At 59.1% G+C, this 23569-nt stretch overlaps 1 protein-coding gene across 8 annotated transcripts in view; it reads left to right on the forward strand.

The window, feature by feature from the left end:
• The window catches only part of PRDM16 (PR/SET domain 16), a 211182-nt gene extending 202367 nt beyond the window's left edge, over nucleotides 1-8815 (forward strand). For 7 of the 8 annotated variants that reach the window (XM_034671080.1, XM_034671082.1, XM_034671083.1 and 4 more), the window contains 4 exons: nucleotides 163-337; nucleotides 4581-4814; nucleotides 5649-5823; nucleotides 7035-8815. In XM_034671080.1, coding sequence (XP_034526971.1) covers nucleotides 163-337; nucleotides 4581-4814; nucleotides 5649-5823; nucleotides 7035-7169 — 719 coding nt within the window. In that variant the 3' untranslated portion in view covers nucleotides 7170-8815. The remainder of the gene's footprint in view (nucleotides 1-162; nucleotides 338-4580; nucleotides 4815-5648; nucleotides 5824-7034) is intronic. The other variant, XM_034671086.1, reaches the window with a different exon arrangement.
• The last annotated feature ends 14754 nt before the right edge of the window (nucleotides 8816-23569 follow it).

Here is a 23569-nt window from a genome sequence, read left to right on the forward strand (position 1 = left end):
TGGAAGGGAGGAGAGGGGAGGGAGGGCGAAGACAGGGGATGGGAGGGCGAAGACAAGGGAGGGGAGAGGAGGGGGGATGGGGAAGCCAGGAGAGGGGAGGGAGGGGAAGGGCAGGGCTCAGCTGAGGGGTGCCCCAACTCTGATGCCCCCCTCTCCCCACAGTGAGCCAGCACTCCGGGGTCCTCACGAACCACCTGGGGACCAGCGCCTCCTCCCCCACCTCCGAGTCAGACAACCATGCACTTTTAGACGAGAAAGAAGACTCCTATTTCTCTGAAATCAGAAACTTTATTGCCAACAGTGAGATGAACCAGGCATCAACACGAACGGACAAACGGTAAGAAATCAATTCCGGACCCCAAGAAGGTCTAGATCCAGAGCCCCCTGTGTGGCTACACCCAGAGGAGCCCCCCAGCAGCGGTCCCCTGTGTGCCCCTAGACAGGGACCAGGCCCCCCAGCAGAGGGGGAGAACGATGGGCACGGCCAGCATCTATTCTGACCCTGGCTCTGCCACCTTCAGTGAGGACTCGCCCCCACCCCCGTGTCTGGGTCCGGAGAGGGTGAGGAGAGTAAGCGACCCAACCGACGACGGGTGTGGTGCACTGGGTGCCGCACCAAGGCTCCGCCTGGTTTGGCCGGGGTGTCACAGGTGCTCAGTGAAGCGACAGCCGGGTGAGGGCTCCTGCCACGACCCCGCTGGGGGTCTGAGAGTCGAGAACATTTCCATTTAATCCGAGGCCCTGAAGGTTTCCCAACAGGAGTCACACACACACACACACACACACACGCACACATACACCGGGCATATGCACGTGAACGTGCACAGGCATGCACATGTGTACAGACATGTACACGCATGCACACATACACGTGTGTGCACAAAACCACACGGATATGCACACTATGTACACGCAGGTACACACGTGCATACACATATACACGTGTGCACGTATGCAAGAAACCACACCACCATGCACACGCATGAATACATGCACTCACGCATGCACTGTACGCGTATGCGTGCACGAAAACCACACGTGTGTGCGCTCACACGTGCACTGATGTACACGTGTACACGTGCATACAGATTCACACATGTGCACGCAAGTACACATTTATACACTCACAGGAAATCACACACAGGCACACACAAGTACGTACACACGTGCACTCACACACAGACACGCACGGACACATGCACACACGTACACACACATACATGCACTCCCACCAGAAGTCGCACACACATGCACGCACACACGTGCACACGATGGCAGGAAAATGGCAGAATGCAGATTCAAGATGTGGAAGGTATTCTGCACAACCCTGGATCCCAAGGCTCCGTGGGTGGTATTTGCTCCGGGGGTCCCTATGGAAGGACGCTTCAGACCCCCAGGAAGACATTCTCCTGGGGTGAATGCCAGGGCCGGACCAGCTGGCAGAAAACCAGAGATGCTGCCAATACCAAGAAGCTTTGGGATGAGTCCCCTAAATCTGGTGTGGGAAACTGAGCCAGCGAAGTGGGGGGCCTTGCTCCAGCCATGAAGCCAGGCCCAGAACCTGGAGCCAGAGCCCCCACCCTTGCTCAGATCTGTGGCCCCCCAGGACCTGGCACTGTCCCCGCCCACCTCCAGCAAGTGAGGACAGCCCTCAGGAGACCCGCCTCCCTCCAGGACAGGCTGCATCTTCGGTGCTCCTAGGGGACCAGGTGGGGGCACCGGGAAGGCCTGTCGAATTTATAGGTGAACGTGGCACTAGGACTTTTTCTGGGGCTGCTACACCCTAAGTCGTGCCCCCAGGAGGGTGATCTCACCTGCCTGCCAGGTAGGGCCCGGCCTGGGCTCCGATGAGGGGTTGGCGGGAGAGGCTGACTGTGGGCTAGGCTTCCCGGAGCCTGAGCCCGGCTCGGCAGCAGAGATTCCGGTCCGGGGAATCTCCCAGCGTGCACAGGTTGGTCTCACGGGAACCTAGAGCCCTGCCCCCCGGGGGCCCGGAGCCTGAGTTCAGGCAGCGCTGCAGCCCGTCTGAGAGCGGCCCGTGGTTTAACACTTCAGAGAAAGTCACACATGGGAGCACCCGGGTGCCAGGCCTTATCAGAGCCCCCCAGGCGGGTGACGAGCACATCCGGCTGTTAAAGACCATGCCCTGAACTGAGACTCCCCAGCACGGGGGACAGAGGCCGAAGAGGGACCTGCAAGGATTTGTCAATAGTGTCCTCCACGGGGGCGCGGTCCTCCGGGGGCATCAGAAAGGCCCTTGCGCCTCGAGCTCTGGTGGCAGGGCCGGCTCTTAGCCGTGAGGAGGAGGGAGACTCTCCATGGAACCCACCGGGACAGAGGGGAGAGGAGACCGCACCCCCTGACCTTCACCACCGAGCGTCTCACCAGGGCTTTCCCGACGGCCCCTGGTGGCGGCTCAGACAGAGGAGACCGGCCCCAGATCCCTCAGGAAGCCCCCGGGGCAGAGCCAACCACAAACCCAGGCCCTGGGACGGCCTGTCCCTCCAGGAGACGCCCCACATCACGGTCGGAAGCAAGAACCACGATCACAGGTGACCTGACTCTGTCAATCTGTGTATGGTGGTGAGACACTGGTGGTTCCTTTTGGAGCCAATATCCACACTACGGTCCACATCCAGAACCGTTTCCTTCTCTCAAGCAGCAAGGAGAATGTAGGGACAGCCAGGCTTCCTGGCCCCATAACCCCTCTAATAATTTGGGGCATCCCCCCCAAATCCTAGCCCTGACTATCCCAGAATGCAGCCTGATTTGGAAACAGGGTCTTTACAGATGTAGTTGGTTAAGACGAGGTCATCAGGGGGCCCCAATCCCACGTGAGGTCCTGAGGGGACAGTGGGACACAGACGCGCTTGGAGAAGTGCGTGAAGATGGAGCGGTGCTGGGATCTCCAGCCCAGTGCCCGCGCCCAGGTCTCAGACTCCAGCCTCCAGAACCAGGAGAGACTGGGCTCCTGGGCTTGAAGCGCCGGCCCCACGCAGGGTCCCGGCGGCCCCGGGACGTCACGTGCCCCAGGCGGCTGTTTGGAGGCCTGGACACCCCTGCAGGTGCCCTCTCTGCCTGGAGCTGCCACCAGCCTGCGGACCCCCTCCTCGGTCCTGCTGCCCCTCCCCGGGCACTCCTGCTTGATGCGGGCCCCCTGCCCGTGGGGGCCGTGCTGCCCGCTCCCAGAGAGGCTCATACCTAGAAGCCCACGGCACACGTCGGTTCGATTACACATGCACGGGGTTACCTGTGGAATGTAACCCGAGTCCCGGCCCCCACGTCGCCCACCTGCACCGTTCATCCCATCCCCGGCGTGGGGATGTGCCCACGTCGCCGAGAGGGCACAGGCTCTGAGCTGGCAAGGTCACCCGGCAGAGAGCCAGGGAGGGGCAGGACCCGAGCCCTGGCCTGTGTCGCTTGGCTCCAGAGCCCTTGCCTGGCGGGCGGATGCGTTCTGGCAATGGCACAGGTGACCCCAGAGAAGGGAAGCGTCAGGCAGGGTTCTGCCCATCTGGAAAGGCAGGTCAGGTGTAGTATCTTGCACTTTCTTTGGAAAAGGCAAGGAGGGAAGGTGAGGATGGCCGAGAGCCCGGCCATCAGGGGCCTCGGTGGCCCGGCCCGTCTGCACAAGCCTCTGTGTCCAGTGCTCACTCGGAAAGGCTGCCCCTCTGCCTCACGCCGAGAGCGGGACTCCCGTCTCCCCCAACAGCCGTGGACAGATTTCTGCGGGCCGTGCGAGGTCCAGGAGGAACAGGGGCCCAGACGTGGGCTCAGGAGGTGTGTGCCCACCTTCCCTGTCCCCCCACAACTGCATGCTGGACACCTGCCAGGTGGCCCTCGGGCCAGGGCATTTTCTGAAAGAAACAAGAAGGCTCACCCTTGCTCAGCTTGGATTCTTTCCTTTTAAAAACGAGGACCCGGAGTGGAAAAGTCTCACCCAGCTGGACTGACCCTGAGGGAAATGAGGTGGGGTCTGGCCCGCAGGAGAGAAGCCGCCAGTCTCTGAAACAAACTCAACTGGGCAGGTTTCCCTGGCTGACGACAGCCCTGCCTTCGTTCCACAGCACCCAGGACCCCAGACCTTCCCCCTGCAGGGAGGACCTGACACGCTGGGTTGCCAGTGTCCCTATGTCCTCGTGGCTGACCAGGAGGCATGAGTAAGGGTCGACCAGCAAACCTCCCCAAGGGCACCTCTTGTGCAGTGCCTAACCCCAGCTCCAGCACCTAGGACCCCCTTCCTCACCAGACTGGCCGTGGCTTCCTTCCCTGACACACTCACCCTGAATCCCAGGTGGCCTGTGTCCACTCTGGCATCACAGGAGCCCTGCCGCCAAGGCCCCTCCCTGCCACGCCCTCAGCGGGCGCCCTTCTCTCCTTGACCCACTCCACCGGGGGGGGGGGGGGGCGGAGGCTGAGGGCTCCGACGAGGCACTCAGAACCTCAGCTCCGAGGGTCCCCGTGACCACGAATGCAGGCTTTCTTCACAGGGGGTGAGGACGGCCTTGGAGGGGGAGCCGGGGGGAGCCTAGCACAGGCCTTTTGGGGTCTGAGACCCACGCCCTCCCCTGTCCCCGCAGGCCGGAGATCCAGGAGCTGGACGGCAGCTCCCAGTGCCCGGGCCTGGCCGGCGGGAAGCCGGGGGACGCGGAGGAGGAGGAGGAAGAGGAGCTGGAGGAGGATGACGACAGTCTGGCCGCGAAGTCCCAGGATGACACCGTGTCCCCCACGCCGGAGCCCCAGGGCGCCTACGAGGACGAGGAGGACGAGGAGCTGCCCGCCTCCCTGGCCGTGGGCTTCGAACACACCCGAAGGTGGGGACCAGCTTCCGCGGGCCACGTCTGGGCAGTCTCACGTGCTAGGGCCCGGGCCGGGCGGGGGCCTGAGCATCACGAGGACGACCTCGCCCACAAACTGCCGGAGACCCACCATCCCCCAGCTGGGTGTCTTCACCTGGGGGGGGGGTGTCTTCCGCACGCGGGCCCAGGCGAGGCCCAGCCTGAGGAAGGGGGTCACGGCCCAGCCCACCTCTCCCGCCCCCCACACACACTTCCCAAGACCTGGGGGCAGAGTGTGGGAGGGAGAGGCACGCTCCCAGCTGAGAAGGAGCTGGTCGCGCTGCCCCACCGTCTCCGGTGACTGGCCCCGAGCAGTGACGTCTGGCCCCGGGCTGGGCAGTGCGGAGCGGGGGCCCCTTCCCACGCGGCCCGACTGCCCTCTGCCTGTGTCCAGCAGCAGGGGCGCTCCAGCATCCCAGACCGTCCCGGGGGAGCCCTGTGGATCCAGGAGGCCTGAACTCCAGGGACGGCCCATTACCGCTGTGCCCTGGGTCCGGGCAGCGGGAGCCCCTGCCCCTCCAGAGCTGCCTCCCGATCTGTCCTCCGTCCCCAGAGACCCGGGCACCCGCCTGCTGCTTGCAACGTGTGTGCGCGTGCTCACCCCCTTCCGAGCCCCTCCGTCCGTCCCTCTCCTGCATCTGTGTGGCTCCTGTCCAGGTGTCCGCGTGTCTGTGTCTGTCTCCTTGTGCATGTGGCTCGTGGAGACGCCGGGGCGTGCATGCAGGCACGGAGCCCGCCGTGGGGCCTCAGAGAGGCGGCCAGAGGCCAGACCGGCTAACGCCAGGCCCCTCTCCCCGGTCGTTGGTGCAGGTGCGCTCAGGAGCGACCAGGCGGCCTGTTAGCTTTGGAGCCGATGCCGACTTTTGGGAAGGGGCTGGACCTCCGCAGAGCAGCTGAGGAAGCGTTTGAAGTTAAAGATGTGCTTAATTCCACCTTAGATTCTGAGACTTTAAAGCAGACACTGTACAGGCAGGCTAAGAACCAGGTAGGTACCCAGCAGAGCCCCCGCACCGGCACCCCCAGGCTGGATGGCAGGTGGTGGCCGCGCCTCCTTTTGTGGTGGTCATCCTACGCCTGGGGCATGACCATGGGTCCCCGGGCCCCTTGCATCGGCTAGAGAGACACCCAAGCGACCGCTGCTCCCCTGTAAGCAGGGGTGGGGTAGGGAGAAATTGAGGCAGGTGAATGTGAGCCAGGCGCCCACAGACACATGGGTCACGGTGCTCTTGTCCCCGTGGCAGGCGTCCATGAGCAGGTATCCAGCCTGGAAGCTATCTAGGCCTCCCTCTCTGACTCGAGTCAGGATGACTGGTAGCCCAGGCTTCTCCTGAAGGAAGCTGCCTGTCGCGCGGTCACTACGTCCAAGCTAGAGCTGTGACAGGGTCAGCAAGGGTACCCGGGTGTGCCTCGACCCGATTCCTTAGTGCAGGGGGACCCCCGGGCCCTGCTTCCTGCTTCCATCCCTCTGGAGGGGCGGGGTCTCCGTCAGCCCACCCTGAGTCTCAGCAAAAACCGTCTATGTGTCTGTCTTTGTCTTCTACTAATCCCGTCCAGGGTGTAAAGCCGGGTGGGAGGAGGGCTGGCCTTCCCCCTTCCCGCTCTGCTCTGAGGGGCCCCCAGGTCCCATTGCCTCGTGCCGTATGACTTGTGGCAGAAGGGCTGTCCTGTGGACTAGCTGTGCTCCAGGCCCAGCTCAGACACGCTGTGCCTCCAATCCCCCAGGCAGCTCTGTGCTGTCCCCACAGCTGTCCAGACGGGCAGCCCCCGGGCCCACCGGACAGGGACAGCCTCTTGTGGACTACCAGCAATTCCCGGGGCCCTCGCAAAAGTGGGGGTGGGGCAGAGAGGTGAGTGCAGGAGGGAAGCCCCCCAAAGAGCCGAGGGAGCCCCTGTGCATGGAGGCCAGGACCATGGCACCTTGTCCCTCTGCACGGGAGCCCAGCTGACATGCACACACACCCCCAGCCCTACCACCCACCTCGTCTTCTCTTCCGGGCCCAGGGGAGAGTCTGGCCTTTCCCCTCTCTGTCTGGATCTGGGCAAGGCTGAGCCCAGCCACAGGGCAGTGGGGGGGCCCGGGAGGGGACAGCCTGGGATCTGCAGAACCCCAATCACACAGCTCACCTGTCTGCCCTGTGTGTGTGTGTGTGTGTGTGTGTGTGTGTGTGTGTGTGTCCTTGTCTTCTCCCTGGCCAGGCATATGCAATGATGCTGTCCCTTTCCGAGGACACTCCTCTCCACACCTCCTCCCAGAGCCCTCTGGACGCTTGGTTGAACATCACAGGAGCCACGCCAGAGTCCGGAGCCTTTAACCCCATCAACCACCTCTGACGGGCCCAGGAGGGGCCAGGGTCAGAGTCCAAGCAAGGCGACCTCGGGGCCCCATCGTCCCAACAGAAATTCCAGCTGCGGAAGATGGAGAAGAGATCCTCGGGGAGCGGCGTGGCCTGGGCCAGAGAAACCCCTGCCCCGCCCCATCACCTGCGATGACCACTCCTTGGCATCCGTCCCCCCACACACACCATGGTTCAGCTCTAACTTTTCCAATGAAAACTCAGAACCCAGGAGTCCCTGAGCGGTCCTGGAGGCCCACCGTCCAAGAATTGGTCTTAAGAACAGCATTCTGGAAGGGTACAGCGCACGGCCGGCCGCATGCCGTTCCTGGGAGCTGCCTCGCAGAGCCGACCCAGTGGGTGAGGGCGGGATTTTAATCCCAGACTGAAAGAACGAAGGCAGCGTGCCGCTGGGGCACCTGCGAGGTGTCTCAGAAAGGACCGGACAGACACGGGTGTGCTCTACAAAGGGAGATCGCCCAGATAATTTTTTATAATGAGAATTACAAGAGTAATGCTTTTGGTAATCTTATTGACGACAGAGTCTATTTAAGCATGTGGTTTTAAAAATAGACAGTATTTTTTAAAAAATCGAAAGATGACTTGCAAATTGTTTTTTAAAAGTAATTTTGCATTGCTTTGAAATCTCCACTTCTTTGCGAACCCGAACCTGCCTGGGGACCAAGGCTGTGTCTGGGTGGGTTCTTTATACTGTAGATAACGGAGAAGTTTTCTATCCCTGACTGTATTTGTAAAGCCAACGAGATCCTGGGTGCCCCCGAGCAGAACTGAGGGGCCTGGGGCCCCCTCCTGTGAGCAGTTTCAAACTGTCCCGTGGAATTCTGAGACACGGTATCCTGGGCTGGCCCAAGGCTGCGAGAGAGGCTTGTCGCCCGCATCACACGTGTGTGGCAGGGGATTCATGCCTGTGGCCCCCACCAAGACCCCCCAATTGTATGGGGGGGCTGTGAGAGCGGTGGCTCGGGTCCCCTGCACAGAGGTGGGCCACACACCGGGCACCCCTCCCAACAAGGTCCACGCATCAGCCACACCCGTGCCGGCCCACCACGGCCGCTCTTTGGAAGGCAGGGCCCGCTGGCCACATCGCGTCTCCAGCCCCCACCTCACCCACCCCCGTCAGACGGACAAGGGGAAGGAAGCAGGCATCCCCCCCACCGTGGCCTCCGTGGGGCGCGCTCTGCATCTCCCCTGCCCCCACCGCCAGGCTTTCTGCCTGCCTGAGACCGCAGCTCCGGACCCGACTGCCACCTCCCATCCTCGGACCCGACTGCCACCTCCCATCCTCATGCGGCTTCTTGGCGGACCAGACCAGCTCCAGGACCGAAGGGCCTCCAGGCGGGACCTGCCTCTCGGGGAGCCAAGACCGCACGGCCTGGCCGGATGGCACCCCCTCAGGATGGGTCTGCCTCTCCGCTCGGATGGGCTTTAAATTATTCCCATAGGGGCCAATTTCAAATCATAATTTTTTTCCCTGATGGAATTTACCTTAATCTGTATATAACTTGTAATTTTTTCTAATTCATTTCTTTTCTTATTTTATTTCTTCCTTAACAGTATTTTGGCATTAGACATTCTTATTGTGAAGAAATCATGTTAATATAAGCACCTAGTGAAGGACCAAAACCGTGTATAAGGTTGTGTTGTGCGGTCGATAACCAGGGAGTGGGGAGGTCTTTAATGTGCCAAATACCCCCGCGCCCCCAGCGGATCCTGCTGCCCGTTTCCAGACAATCACGTGTTTTTGTTAAATTAGAGTTTCAGTTACATTTGCATTTAAGACAAGTGTTCTATTTATTTCTTTTATTGTTTGGAAGGAAAAAAGAGTATGTCCCAACAGGAAAAGAAAAAGATCGTCCAAGTTGCCCTTAAAAAAGAATGTAGATGCAAGCGGTGGGGGCGCGGGGCGCCTGGGAACGGGGCCCTGGCGGTGCAGCAGGCCGGTCGGAGCAGCCGTGTCCCCGTGTCCCCGCTGCTCCAGGCCGGCGACAATTGGGCGCTTCCACGCTGCGAGACCTGAGTGGGGAGGCCCCTAGGGCGCCATGCCGCTGCGGGCCCCCGCAGAAGGGTTCCACCGCTCCCGGTCCACAGGAGACAGCGAGACCGCACACCCCAGGCTGGCAGGGCACCCCGCCCGAGGAAGAGCGGGCGCAGCCCCACGGGCAAGGCTTTGCAAACACCGCCCCTCACCTCCTCACATGCACGCACTCTGCTGGGCTGGCCAGGTGCGGTGTGGCATTTCCTCTTTCCCCTCCATCCAGACGGGACCCCTTTGCAGAGTCAGCCGCAGATACAAACGCCCATTTCTGTAAACCCAAATTATATTCCTTCTGCTAAAGAATAAGGTGTGTGCTTTTTTTTGCGATATGACTCTCTCTGCCTAAAATAGGAAGTTTGGCCAGGTGGAGACCTGAGCGTCTGTTCTCCGTGATCCCAGAACAGATAAGGGGCCACGGCCACCGCCTCTGGACGGCTCCTCGGGCCATGGCCATCCATCATTTCCAGCCAGCCCTGGCCAGCATCTTCTCTCTCCATCCTTCCCAGAGCCCCACCTGCTCACCTTCAGCCCTCACTTTGTCCCCCTGAAAATGATTAGAGCTAGCCCCATTTCCACTAAACGTTCAGCCCCTTGGGCCCAAGCACTTGGCAGGTTTGGGGGGGTCTGTCCTTGGGCCCTGGACAAAAAGAGCACTTAGTCCCCAGCCTGGTGCCTCTCCCACCCCTGACTACAGCGAGCTGCCCTTGCTACTCTTCTCTGTCCCTGGGCTGCAGCACCAGTACGGACGCTCGGGCCCAGCCTGGACCGTGGGGCCAGGAAGCTGGGCAGCCAGAATTCTGAGACCCCAGCCTCGGAGCTCAGCTGCAACAGGGCAGACTGCTCTGTCCATGGGTGGTGGCCAGGGTCAGACCTGTCAACCTGGAGCCCCACTGGGCCAGGGCCCTTCCGTCTTGCATCAACGGCGTTCCGCTTTGGACCGCTGATATCCCCAAATGGAAATTCAAAAGGAAGGCTCCTTGCTCACCCCTCCAACACCCCTCAGACCCGGCCCCCAGTGGACTGACACCATCCCCCCACTGCTGCTCTCATTCCTGGGACAACTGGGTAGGACACATGGAGCTGCCGATCCTTTGGCCAGCCGGACCCTTCGTGAGTGGGATGCAGAGACCCCCTGTTTTGAACACAGGCTGCATGTTCCTGCAGCCCGCTTGGGACCCTGGATGTGGGTCAGTGGACAGGCTGAGCCTGCATGGCCTTCCTGTTCAAGCCCAGCACCTCTGTGGCTCAAGCCTGGTCCTGGAAACTTGCAGGGCCCTCGGCCTTCTCTGTCCTAGCTGCTTCTTCAGCAAGCGTTCGCAAAGCACTTGCCCAAATACATATCACCCATTGGTAGCCTTGAAGCCTCAAAGCACTGGATTGTGGTCCCCCTGCCCCCTGCCCTGTCCCCCTGCCCCTCAGCCCCCTGCCCAAGTGACTGAAATCTACTGAGCTATATTCACTGTGCTGTTCTGGTGGAGAGGGGAGGGGGCGGCACCACCCAGGAAAGCCGGGCACCTTGCACCACTCCCGGCTCGAGTCGCCAGGCTGTGGCTGCTCCTGGGCGGTGGAGTCAGCCGGGTATCAGAAGCCATGAACCTGTCTCCGCAGCAGCGAGCGATACTGTGACAAGACATTCCTGCGTGATTCCAGGAGCGTTCCTTTCCTCCTTGCATTCCAGTTTGTTACGTTCTTCCTCTCCGTCGCCGATTAGGAGTACCGCTTTCGGAAAAAATAAAAATAAAAACGAAAGGCAGCTTGAGTTTTCCAAATGTGCAATTCACTTGTGAGCAAAGTAATTCCGGAGGTTTCTATCCGTGTGTTTTATATGGTCGACGTTCCCGCGACGAGGGAAGCTGAGCCCCCGGGCCGGAGCGCGCGGCTAACGCGTTCCTGTTTGCACCTGCTGGCAAGAACCCCGCACCCGTGTATCCACACCCCCCTCACCGTTGTTCCAGTCCAAACTTGGTTCGGTTTGTTTTCATTGTTTGGGTTTTTTTTTTTTCTTTTAGAACTGTATAGTGTTGAAAAAGAAATCAAATGTAAATGTCAGGTTTTCATATAATGTTCAAAAAAAAAAAAACCATTGAGAAGGAGGCCGGTGTATGTCCCATGTCCCCTGATTGTAAATTGCTTCTGTTATAAGTAAACTGTGCATGACTCGTGTTTAGCGGTCATTATCGTGTCTGTTCGTGAAATTTTTATGAAAAGGAGAATTCGGTAGATGCCCTTGTTGGCTGTGATTAGGGTCTGCATCCTCCAGACAGGAGCTGGGAACTGCTTGCGCACAGGCAACGCGGCTCGGGACCCACGTGGGCGTCTCTGTGGGAGAAGGACGCAGCGCAAGCCACGCCGCATCGGAGCGCGTCCTCGCGGTCCTGCGACTGCATTTGATGCTTGTGATAAAGACAGACGCACTTGTGTAGAGACACGTCTTTACGATGAAGCCTAGGAGCAGCTGATTTGAGGTTAATGCTGTAGGATAGGACTGTACACACCAAATGTAATCTTCCCAATGCGACAATGAGTTTATATCTGAGATTGATATGCAATAAATCTGTGTGCTTTTCTAAGTCTCGCCCCCCGAGGTTCACTGAGGGAGAACGGAGGCCCCTGGGATGGGGGAAGTTCCCGGGGTCGGAGCATGGCCAGGGGCGAGGCTCACCAGCCTGGGTCGAGGGTCGCCGGGGACAGACGCTGAGACACGCATGGCCTCAACACCACCACCAGGCCGGGTACCTTTGCTATTCATAAACAATGCAAGCTCAGGGAAAGCACCCACTACCCTGGGCGGCTCTGCCGTGAGGGGTGATGCCCGGGTGTGCTCTCCCCTAAGTGCGTCTACCCCAAGGCATAGTGGCCTCCAGGTGTGGCCTCCAGGTGTGCCCTTTTCCAGGTGCGCCCACCTCCAGGCACGTCTGCCTCCGGGTGCACCAGGCCCAGAGCTGGCCACCACGAACTCCTGCGGAGGAGCCCACCCTGAAAGGCCAGTCCTAGACACGCCCCTTCCTAGGGGTGCATCTCCCCACCAGCCAGCCCTGCTCACTGACCGCTGTCCACCCTGGCTGTGCCTGCCGTCCTTGCACTGTCCCCAGCCAGGACCCGAGCCTGCCCGCCAGGCAAGGGCCGGATAGACAGGGACTGAGCAAATGCGTGGGGCCACCCCCTCGACATGCCACCCACCTTCACCCACTCAATTGTGGGGGGCGGCCCCTGAGTTATGGGGATTTACACCATGAAGTCTTCCCTGTGGTAGCTGTCCTGCCACCAGAGCACGGAGGTGAGGTGGGCGGCCTTGCACACTCAAAGAGGCTTCTCTGTGACAAAACAACCCCCCCCTACCATGCCAGCGCACAGCCCTCCCTAGGTGCGTGAGGCAGGAAGAAAATGAGATTACGGTGTCAAACAGAGAAATTGGGTGGCTATGCCTCCCTCTCCGCAGCTGTGGAAGTGCCTGGTCCAGACTCTCTCCAAAGACAACCTCTCAGGTCCCCAGAACATGTGGGGGCCCCTGAGCCTCTGTTCCCTGGTCAGAAATCACCACTTGTACTGGATTTAGGACTATAAGGATGGAAAGTGCCAGGACTTACCTCTCTGTCCCCAAGGCCTTGCCTGAAACACTTTCTCAGTAGAAGCTGGGTTACATGAGTGGATGGATGTATGGATGGATGGGTGGAAGGAAAGATGGATGAAAGGATGGATGGATGGATGGACGGATGGATTATTGATGGATGGATGGAAGGATGAATGGATTATGGATGGATGGATGGATAGATGAGTGGATGGCTGGCTGTCTGGATAGATGAGTGGATGGCTGGAAGGATGGATAGATGAGTGGATGGATGGATGGATGGATGGACAGATGGATGGATGGATAGATGGATGGTTTGCCATAAGGACCCTCACTCCAGGTAAATTCCCACACAGATTCTGGGAACTCCAGTGCCTCTGAGGGGCCTGAACACGCTCCGATGGGAGTAATGGGGAGGGGGAGTCCTGGTCCCTGCAACAGCAGTTCTGATAGCCATCAAAGGAAGAAACGGTTTCCCCAGTGAGGCATTGGTTGGGGGAGGCGTTGGTTGGGGAAAGCATTTAAATATCTTAAAGTTGTTTTCCTCCCGGATGTGACTGAAGAAGCGTCGGTGAGGTCATGAGCCCCATGAGCCCCGACGGTCAGGTGTGGGGTTCGCCCCAGCCCTCCCGGCCCCGAGGCAGCATGAGCGGCTCCTGTCTGGGAAATGCATTTCCGTTCCCAGAGGACAGATTATGTGAATCACGACTCTGATGAATGGCCGTGCTTCCAAGTCATTCAGAGTGAAGGAGTGACAGCATCCAGCGCCCCCCCCCAACACACACAGCCCTTCCTGGAGCTGCCCCCCCCCCCAGGGCTCCAGTCAGCTGAAACCGCGCCCCCTCCCACCCTCGCTCAGCCTGGAAGCTTTTCTCCTCTTAGCCCCCGAGGGGAGAGGGGAGTCTCTGCGACCAGGGTGCTGTCTGATAATAGCCCTATTGTCGGGGGGACCCCAGAGCAAGGGGAGAACAGAGACAAACAGAACCCTGCAGACAAGTGGACTCTGTCTCTCTGCAGCCCGGCTCCTTGCATAAAGGACTGAGAAAAAGTCTCCATTTTGGAAACGGGGGGGTGGGGGTGGAAATCAACTAGAGAAAAATTTGTCAATGAGGAATCTGTTTTCTGGGAAAAGAGAAGCTTTTGAATTCCTCCTCGGATTCATTTTGGGCCAAGTGAGCCTGTTGGTTATTTGCAGAGAAGCTATTCTGAGTATTGGTAACCTTATTTCTCGTGGCAGCAAATGTCTTCCAAAAATCGAGATGTGTCCTAATTCGGGATAACGTGGCCAGGCGTCAGGTGGTTTTGGGGGGGCCAGAGGAGCCAGAGAGGGTTCTGGGGGGTGAGGTGGCTGCCGGTCCCGAGGCAGGATGGCCACCTCTGCGAAGGAAAGTGTTCCCGTGCTTCCCACATCGGCAACATTGCCCGCACGGCCTATCCCCGATCCGAGAAAGGGGAATGGAGTTCGCTCCAGGGTCCAGGCCCAAAGAGGATGGGTCTCCAAGGTTACGTACGAGAAGGGGGAGCCCGCACACCAGCTGAGACCCCACAGAAGGGCCGGGCCCACCCAAAACCCCGAGGGAGGGAGCTGCCCCTTCTGTCCTGGGCGCTGGCTTGTGGCCCTCCTCCCACCAGGAGGTTCCGGGAAGGCTTCGAGGCGTTAGAGAGCAGGAGGCAGCTTCTAGAACACCGTGAGCTGAAGACCGGCCTCCACACAGAGGTCTGCACGCCCACGTTCACAAAGGCTTTATCTGTAATGGTCCCAAACTGGAAAGACCCGAATGTCCAGCCACTGGTGAGTGAAAGCACAAACCGTGGACACAAAGGAAGCCCTCGCCCCCGACCCCGAGAGCAGGCAAAGTCTGCTGACTCAGGGCTCCTGGCTGCAGGGAGGCCGCCACCAGCACCCGATTTGGCGGGGACTCAAAGACAGGCAGGGAAACGNGGGGGGGGGGGGGGGGCTTTGTGGTGGAAAAGGGGAAGGTTCCAGGTGAGCCTGGACAGGGCCCGGGAGCCGGAGGCAGTAGGAGAGCAGGTGTCCCGCGCGAGCGTGATCGGTGGGGAGCGCACGGCTTCCGCATCTGCCTGACGCGGCGTTGGAGGCCGGCGGGGGCGGGTAAAGCTTAGAGAAGCCGCCAGTGAGAGACCAAGTCCCGGCCATTCTGGGTCATTGTTTGACTCTCTGGGTTGGTTCTCGCAGATCGTGGGTCAGAGGTCAGGGTCCTATTTTGAGGTCTGGTCCATATGTTCAGTCTCCAAAATGGACTGAAACAGAGGGATGTGCGCGGGCGCCTCTGTGGGAAGGAATGCGACTCAGCAGCGAAGGAAGCCCCCCCAGACACACGGCGGAAGGCGGCCGAGCGCTCCCCCCGACGGGCGGCGCTCTAGGACAGGCAAGCGGCCGGCAGGCTCGCGGTGCCGGAGGTGCTCCATGATGGTGGCGACACAGCCACACGTCGGTGGAAGGCTCAGCCAACGGTACCCTCCAAGGGGGTCTTAATACACGTACGCTGCACCTCAGTTAACCTGACTTTTTGAAGACAGTGTGACCCTCCCACCCCCATTTCAATTCGTGGGTCCCTCACGAAGCCCCAAGTCCCTCGCCTGGCATCGTGCGCTTCCGCTCGGGCCCTCAAGGGCTGGTCCCCACCCGGTCCCTCCTGTCCTGGAGGAGCCCTTCCCCCGCGGCCCCCCGGCTGGAGCAGGGAGGCCCCTGGCTTGGCCGAGGGCCAGCTCAGGGGCTCCCAGCCCTGCTTGCCCACAGGCACTGGCGCAAGCCCACCCTTCGCCCTGTAGCCGCCCATGCCCGGCCTGGGCCACCTGGTGTGGCACTTACAAGCACAGACTTCCAGCCCAAACCCCCGCACAGAGGGAGCGGCGCTGACGGCTGCCCACGACAGCACGCGTGTGCGGGAACCGCATAAAACATGCTCCAGGCGGTATGTACCGACCTCCAGGAGGCAGGGAGGCCGTGGGGGAAGGCCGGGGAGGGGCTTCCGTCTTACCTGCGATGACCTGTGGACATGCTGGGGTCATGTAAAGGCATCAGGTCATGTACCAATGAGATGGAGAGAGAGAAACAGCTCTTCGTTTCCCAAAGGCATGCTTTTCTGGGTTTTTCTTGCCCCACTGCCCTGGCGAGGACCAGCAGGGACAGAAGCAGGGAGAGTGGACCTCTCTGCCTTGGTCCAGAACCCCAGGAGAACATTGTCCATTTCTCACCACGGGCCACAAGGCCAGCTGTGATGCCTGTATCAGGATGCTGACGTTCCCTGCTGTCCCTGCAGCACCCAGACCTTTGTCATCAGGAAGTACTGGCTTGGGCCAAATGCTTCACCTTTAATTTACGAGTGTCCCTCTTTAAGTGACAAAATACTGCTTTGCATAAAATATCTGACCTTTGCAAGAGTGTAATTCTATTCTCTCCCCTATCTTTTGTGCTATTATTCTCTTCCACATGTGTTAAAAATTCCGTAATGGGCTCTTGTGACTCTTGCTTCAAATAGCCTGAAGAATTTTTTTAAATACTTAGAAGAAAAAAGTCTCTCGGGTGTATTCACGTGTTTACAGTTTCCAGTGGGCTTCTATGGCTGGTGAAGACCCAAATTTACTTCTCTCATCGTTTCCTTTTGGCCCAAAACACTTCCTTTGACATTTCTTATAGTGCAAGTCTGTTGATGATGAATTCTCTCTTTGATCTTAAAATGTCTTGATTTCAGTCACAGTTTGGAAGGATATCTTCACCAGAACCGGACCTCTTGGTGGACAGTTTTAACACGTTGGAGATGGCGTCCAGCTCTGCAGCTCACGGGACTACGGGCACCATGCGGGCCGTTCTTTGTATTCGTGCTGCTTTGAGTCCGTTGAACTCTTAGATCTGGGGGCTTGAGGGTTTTCTCACACTTGGAACATTTTTGGCCATTGCTTTGTTAAACAAATGTCCTCCCCTTCAGCCCCTTGGGGCCTCTGATTCCACATCTCGTTAGACTGCTTGGTATCACCCCCAGGTCAGCCAGGCTCTGCTTACCTTTTCCAGGCTTTGCTCTCTCTGTGCTTCGTTTTGGATAATTCCTATCATCCTACCTTCAAGTCCGTGGGTCTCCTCTTCTGCAGCGGCAAACCTGGAATCCCAGCTAGTACATTCTTTTTAATTTTCACATATTGTGTATTTTCGTCTTTAGCGTTTTCATTTGATTCAGCATCATACTTTCTCTTCTTTTTTGATCTTGTGCATGGCTTCCTTTAAACCCTCGGATATAGTTACAATAGTTTTAAATACCTTCCCTGCTAATTCTGTGGTTGTGTCGTTTCTGGGTCTGTGTCTGTCGACTGCTTTTGCTCTTGGTTATGGGTTCCGTGCTTGGGCTTCTTCACGTGTCCAGTTCTATTTTATTGGGTGCTGGAGGCCGCACACGCTAAATTGTTGAAATCCTCACTTCTTGTGTTTAAGGATATTGAGCTTCGTGCCAACAGAGTGTTCAGTGATGGCGGAGACTGGTCTTTGCAAGGCTTGTTGCAAACTCATGAGGCCGGGCGCAGAGCAGCCTTCAGTCCGCACTCTGGGGGGAGCTCAGCCCCACACCTGAGACACTGCCTTTGGTCCGCATCGAATGCCCTGGGTGGCCACAAGGCCCCTTCCTTCTGGGAGGCTGGCATTTAAGTGTCCCTGGGCCTGCCTGGACACTGGGAGCTGTTTGCCCTGGGACCCTCACTCTGCATGTGTACAGGTAGGAACCCTGGAGGGTTTCTGGAGCTCCTTCTCTGCACTGCGGCCCAAGGGTCCCCGTCCCCCCAGCCTCCCTGAACCCCATGTCTGCACCCCCAACTCAGTGAGACCACCAAGCTCCACCTCTTGGAAGAAAGCCAGGCAGCCCTGGGGCTCTCCGGGTTTGCCTCTTTCTCCCAAGAGCCACTGTCCTCACTGCCTGTCGTCCAATGTCTGAAACAGTTGCCTCTTGGAGTTTCTGTTCAGTTTGCTCGTTGATGCTGGTGGGGGCGGCATCATCGCGGCCAAATGTCTGCAATGTTTTACATTCTCAATTGAAGTCAACTACACACATTTTTTTTAAATTCCCTACTTCTTTGGAAACCTGAAATAGTCCCTAATTACTACACAGGGGCTGGGGCTTTGGAGTCAGATGGACCTGGGTTCTCACCCAGGCCGGGCCACTCACCAGCCAGGCTACAATGGGCAAGCCTTCACCACTCGGTTGTGTGGGGACAATGACACACGCAGCCTGGGGAGTTTCTGAAAGAATCCAATAAAATGACGCACACATCAGGTGCTTCACGGAAAGTAGTGGCCAGCTGCTCTTCGGGGTACAAGGAGGAGTGACTGCGTGCCCCCTGAGCTGAGCTGCTCAGCAAGGCCACGCTGGTGGGCCAGGGAGGCAGCCAGGCCCCATTTGGCAACCCGGGCCCTGCACCGCCCCCTCACCCATCTGTGGACCCCACCCGCCTGGGCCTGCACTCACCAGCACAGAGAAGCCTCTGTCCTCAGGCCCACTCACAGCCACGGCGTCATCCGAGACCAAAGAGACCTTTCCCAGCTGCCCGCCGGCTGGATGAGGCACCCGTGGGACCCTGCAGCCAGTGATAGGTCAGCCCAGTGCCAGGACCGGAGAAGAAAGGAGGTGGTTGTGCCCCTTCCCTCCACCCAGCACATTCCCTGTGGCCCCCAGGCAGGGAGGGGAGCAGGCAACGGGCACTGTCCACTTGGCCCTGGCAGGCGAGAGGGACACACCCTGCAGCCTCATCCTCCGCCCTGGACCCTGGGATGTTCAGGCCAACAGGCCTCCTAGGGGACTGCTGGACGCAGGGCACGGTCTCTCCAGGCTGTGGCCTCAGTGGCTGAGTGGAAGTTTGGGGGACCCAGCACAGCCGTGCAGGTGCACAGGGTCCCCTCAGGCATAGGAAAGGGGCTCCTGCGGATGACTCCTCAGAGGAAATGCTGGACAGCCACGGGGCGGGGGGGTTCACGTCCTCCCCCTGCTGGGGATGTCGCACAGGGGAGGGTCCCATTTAGGGAGCACCAAGCGTGTGGCTTACCCACCTTACCCTGCTAAGGGGCTCCAGTTCTGGGACCCTGGCTCCAGGACCTAAGGCAGCCTGCTGCCTCCAGCCATGGCCCAGGCCTGGGGCCCAGCGATGGGACAGTGGTGTCACCCCGAGGCTCTCAAGTTTTGGGGTGAGGGGACCAGGGGCACATAGCTGCTGCTCTTGCCTGCCTCTGCCTTTCAGTTCTCAAGGCTGAAAATCTCCTCGGGCCGGGAGAGAGGCTGTGGGGTGTGCAGGACGAGCTCTGGCTGGCCGCGCACGTGGATGTCTTCACAGTGAACCCCCAGCCCCTTCCAGGCCCGCTGCATGGAGCTCCACGAGACCAGGGCGTGTCGGCCACCATCTGCAGATCACCCCTGTCCCACCCTCATGGGCGTGTGCCCCTGGGGAGAAGGGAGATCTGGGAAAAGGTGAGCAAAGCAGGGGACTCATCAGAGGGCAGAGGAGGTCTGAGGGACCATGAGATGGGGACAGGCCCGCTGCATGGCCTCCCTGGAGCTTCAAACCACAGAAGCAGATCCTGGAGGCTGGAGGCTGGAGGTCCGCAGGGCCACGCTCCCTCTGGGGGCTGTAGCACAGGGTCCTTGCTGGTCTCTTCCGGCCTCCATGCTGCTGGCCATCCTCACGTCCCTTGGTGGTCACTCCGTGTCACCCCAGCCTCCTCCTCTGCTGTCATTTGGCCTTCTGCATATAAATTTCCCTCTTTTTGTAAGGACACTGGCCACGGGATTTAGGGCCTGGCCTCATCCAGTATGACCTTGTCTTACTTACATCTGCAAAGACCTTTTTTTCAAATAAGATCACATCACAGACACTGGGGCTGGGGTTCTAACGTATTTGTAGGGGGGCCTTAGTGCAAACCCCCCCCCAGGGAACCAGGATACTGAGTTGGTGAGAGGTGTTTTCCTTCCTCTGTGGGGTGGTGAGTAAAGGCCTGGTTGAGAGGGTGCCCCGGGGGCAAAGGTGTACAGGACGGGGGAGGGGGGGAAGCTCCATGAAGACCCTGGGGGCACACTGTCCAGGGCAGAGACCATGGTATGCTCAAAGGCCCTGAGCTTCGGGGGCCAAACACACTTTTTTGCACCTTGGAGTCCTTATTTTTGATGCTGGGGGCCCCTGCAGAGAGTACTCACGGGGTTCCATGAGATGAGGGGCCCTCTCTCTCCTCCAGGGGCAGGGCCAGCCCGGAGGCCAGAAGCAGGGAAGGAGGGCCTCCGTCTCTGTCCTAACCTGGCCCCGCGCAGCCACGGTCTCAGCCACAGGGTGAAGAGAGTTCCAGAGACTCAACCCTGCTGGCAGCCCTGGGGTCCTCCTCTCCACCACCTATGACCCTGGGGCCTCTGCACTCCCTCCACGGTCATCGTTAACCCCCCGCTTATGGCTGAGACAGCAGGGGCTCAGAGAGGCCAAGCCACTCACTCCAGGTCCCCTAGCCCCAGCCACACCCTGAGCCAGCTGGACACAGGGAGATGCCCCCAGAGCTCCCCAGGTCGGTGGCAGAGCCAGTCTCGGGGTGCTGGAGATGCCGGACGACCAGGGCAGGGGGGTGGGGTGGGGACCAGCCCTGCAGGGACCAGGCTGAGTTCTGAAAGTGGGTTTTATAGGAAAGCACCGAGTGGGGGTTGTGTACCCACGGGGGTGACCTGCCCAGCTGCTCCCCGACAGGCTGGGCCTTGTGGGTGCAGAACCCAAGATAGCCTCTGGAGGGCAACAGCTCCCCACCTTTCCCAGGAGCGATCCCTCCACCCCATGGCTACTGGGCCCAGGCCTCGCCCACAGGGTTCAGCGTTAGCACCCCCTACCGGACACACACGCACAGGTTGCACTAACGGCCCTATTGGGGACCCTCCTGTGGCCAGCATGGGCCCGGCCCCCGGGCCCCCTGCACACTGGCACGTGCTACCTGACTCCCTGTTGCAGGGCAGACACAGGGGACCGGGCACAGCAACGCTGGGCAAGGACTGGGCGGGCCACAGGTGTGCTGGGCGGGACAGTCCTTCAACCCACAACACCCAAGAAAATGCCAAGCCAGCCCTGTGAGCTGTGGCACCCCCTTGCTGGCACTGGCCCTAGAGAGGTAGGTGCCGGGAGAGGGTGGGCCTGTGCCCCCAGGCTAGACAGTGCCCTGCAGTTGGCATTCCCTGCACCTTGCCCACTGCACCAAGGCCTGGGGTCAGCAAAGAGACCAAGGTGGTCTGAAAGCTCACCCAAATGCTTGGCCCTGTCAGTGGGTTCAAATGGAAACATGCTGGGTAGCCCAGAGACAGATCACCCAGCATCTCCGGGGCTGAGTCCTGGGATCTCAGATCACATCAGTGTCTCACCAGCCACTGACTGAGCACCTGCTTCATACAGGGCCAAGACCCTGTGCTGTGGGATGGACACATGTAAAAGCTGCAGCAGGAAGAGGCTGTATTAACAGAAGTATAATATCCAGAAGAGAGGAGGTGAGAGTTTCCCCATTTTCTTATACTGCCATGGTACTGGGTTCTGTTCACAAGACCACATTTTGAGAAGGATTTTGGCACATTTTTGAAGTCTCTTGGGGGAACATGCCAGCACAATGAACAATCTGAATTCCATGTCATGTCAAGAATGTCTGAAGAATGGGATTAAAGCAGACAATGTGATAACCTGTATCGGTTGGTGGTGAACTCCCATCCTGAAAGTATTCAAGGGAAGGCAGGACATTAACTTCCTTGGTCTAGGCTGGGGCTCAGGGTATCCATCTCAGCCCTCCACATTGCCCTCTTCTCAGCTCCCAGAGGGGTCTTTCCACTAGACCTGATCACGTTGTCCCTTTGCTTGAACCCTGAGTGGCTTTTTGCTGCTCTGAGGATAATAGACCCCGGCCCCCAGATGGTGAAGCCACGAGAGTCTCCCCCCATCCTGCTCCCTCTACCCCAGCCCCACAGCCCTCAGGCTGTCATTCTGACCACACTCCCTCCCGCCTCAAGCTCTGCACCTGTCGTGACCTGCCTGACACTCTCCCGTCCCCGTCCTCAAGTGAACTCCTGCTTGTCCCCCAGGTCTCAGGTCTTCTAGCCATTTTAGGGGCAGAACAGTGGCGCTGACGCCCCCCTTCCCACCTCACAAGCGGCAGTGAGCTCCATGAGGACAGAGACCACGTCTGATGTGCTCAGAGCTGTATCTCTGATGCGTGCACGAAGGTCCGTACACAGTAGGGGCTCAAGAAATGCCTCCAGGGGAAAGGAGGAAGGCAGGCAGGAAGGAGGAGGAGTGTGGCTGCAGAGAAGCCTGGGGGAGCCCAGATGAAGGGCTGGGACATCAGGAAGAGGAGAGGGGACACTAGTCAGCTCTCACCAGGACCTGCCACCGTAACAGACACGCCCCTGCACCAGGGGCTTCCAACAAAGGTGGTGGCTCCGCTCCACGCGCCTTCTCTTCCTGGGACTGCCGCTGAAGGAGGAGTGGAGCAGGGGCACGTCGCCCTCTTGGAGGAGGCCAAGACCCAGGGACTTGGTGCAAGCACACGACAGCTCTTGAAGCCTCAGCAGGCAGCTGGCCGCCCGACTCAGTGGGGCGGCAGGATGCTCCTTGCACAGGGGAGGCTCCGGGTCTCCCGAGTGGGGCTGCGTTCTCCCTCAGGGGAGCCTAGGAAGCAGTCATGCAGGCTTTCCCCTGGAAAGGTCAGGGCCACTCAGGCAGAGTGTGAGCAAGAGGGGCAGCTTTCCCACAGAAGTTGAGGCCGCTGCCCTTGGCGGAAGAGGCCACTAGGAGCCATGGGCGGTTCTTGAGCAGGGGCATGCCGTGAATGCACACAGCTGCGGCCACCCTGGGCTGGTGTGGGGCTGGGAACTGGGGATGCTGGGTGACGAGGCAGGGCGGCGAGAAGGGGCCCTGCCTGGCGGAAGGGCAGGTTGGCTCAGGACGGAAGCCGACCTGTCCCAGCCCCCACACGTCCGGTACCACAGATCCCGATTCCTGAACCCCCCAGTGGTGGGGCTGTGGCAGCCTCTGCCCAGGGCAATCGCCATGGACAAGACCTGGAAAGGCCAGGCTTGGAGTCCACTGGACCACCTTCCTCTCCAAGCCTCGGGGGGTGATGCTAACGGCCGATGTGGAGATCAAGGGCCAAAGAAATCTGCAAGAAATTAAATTTCCTTTGCAGCTGGTGGACAAGCACTCGGAACAGGCGGAGTGACCTTCCCCCAGGAGCTCGCGGCCTCAGCGCTAACACTCCGCTCAAGGCAGGAGGCAGACTTAGCTTGACATTAGCCTGACTGCCGGGATCCTGTAAAAATTCCTTTGGAAACTTCCTTTATCTCTACCATCCTCCCCAAGATATGTGTTAGCAATCATCCCCTAAGCCCTTGGCCCACTGATACAATCTGAAGGATCGCATGACTGAGCGTTTACTAGACAGTAGTAAAGGACCTTTTCCTTTTTTTAAAATTTTATTTAAATTCAGTTAATTAACATATAGTATATTTTAGCTTCAGAGGTAGAATTCAGTGATTCATCAGGTGCACGTAACACCCAGTGCTCATCACATCACGTGCCCCCCTTAATGCCTGTCACCCAGTTACCCCATCCCCCACCCCTCCCCCTGCAACCCTTTGTGTGTTCCCTCGAGTTAAGCGTCTCTTACGGTTTGTCTCCCTCTCTGATTTCTGGAAACAACCTTTTCCTAACCTCAGCTAGCCCCTCGAGGTCCTGGAAACATTGCTTCCAAATTCCTTAGAGACTTAGCTCTCCC

The sequence above is a fragment of the Ailuropoda melanoleuca genome, chromosome 11, assembly GCF_002007445.2.
Source record: "Ailuropoda melanoleuca isolate Jingjing chromosome 11, ASM200744v2, whole genome shotgun sequence".
Classification (NCBI taxonomy): Eukaryota; Metazoa; Chordata; class Mammalia; order Carnivora; family Ursidae; genus Ailuropoda; species Ailuropoda melanoleuca.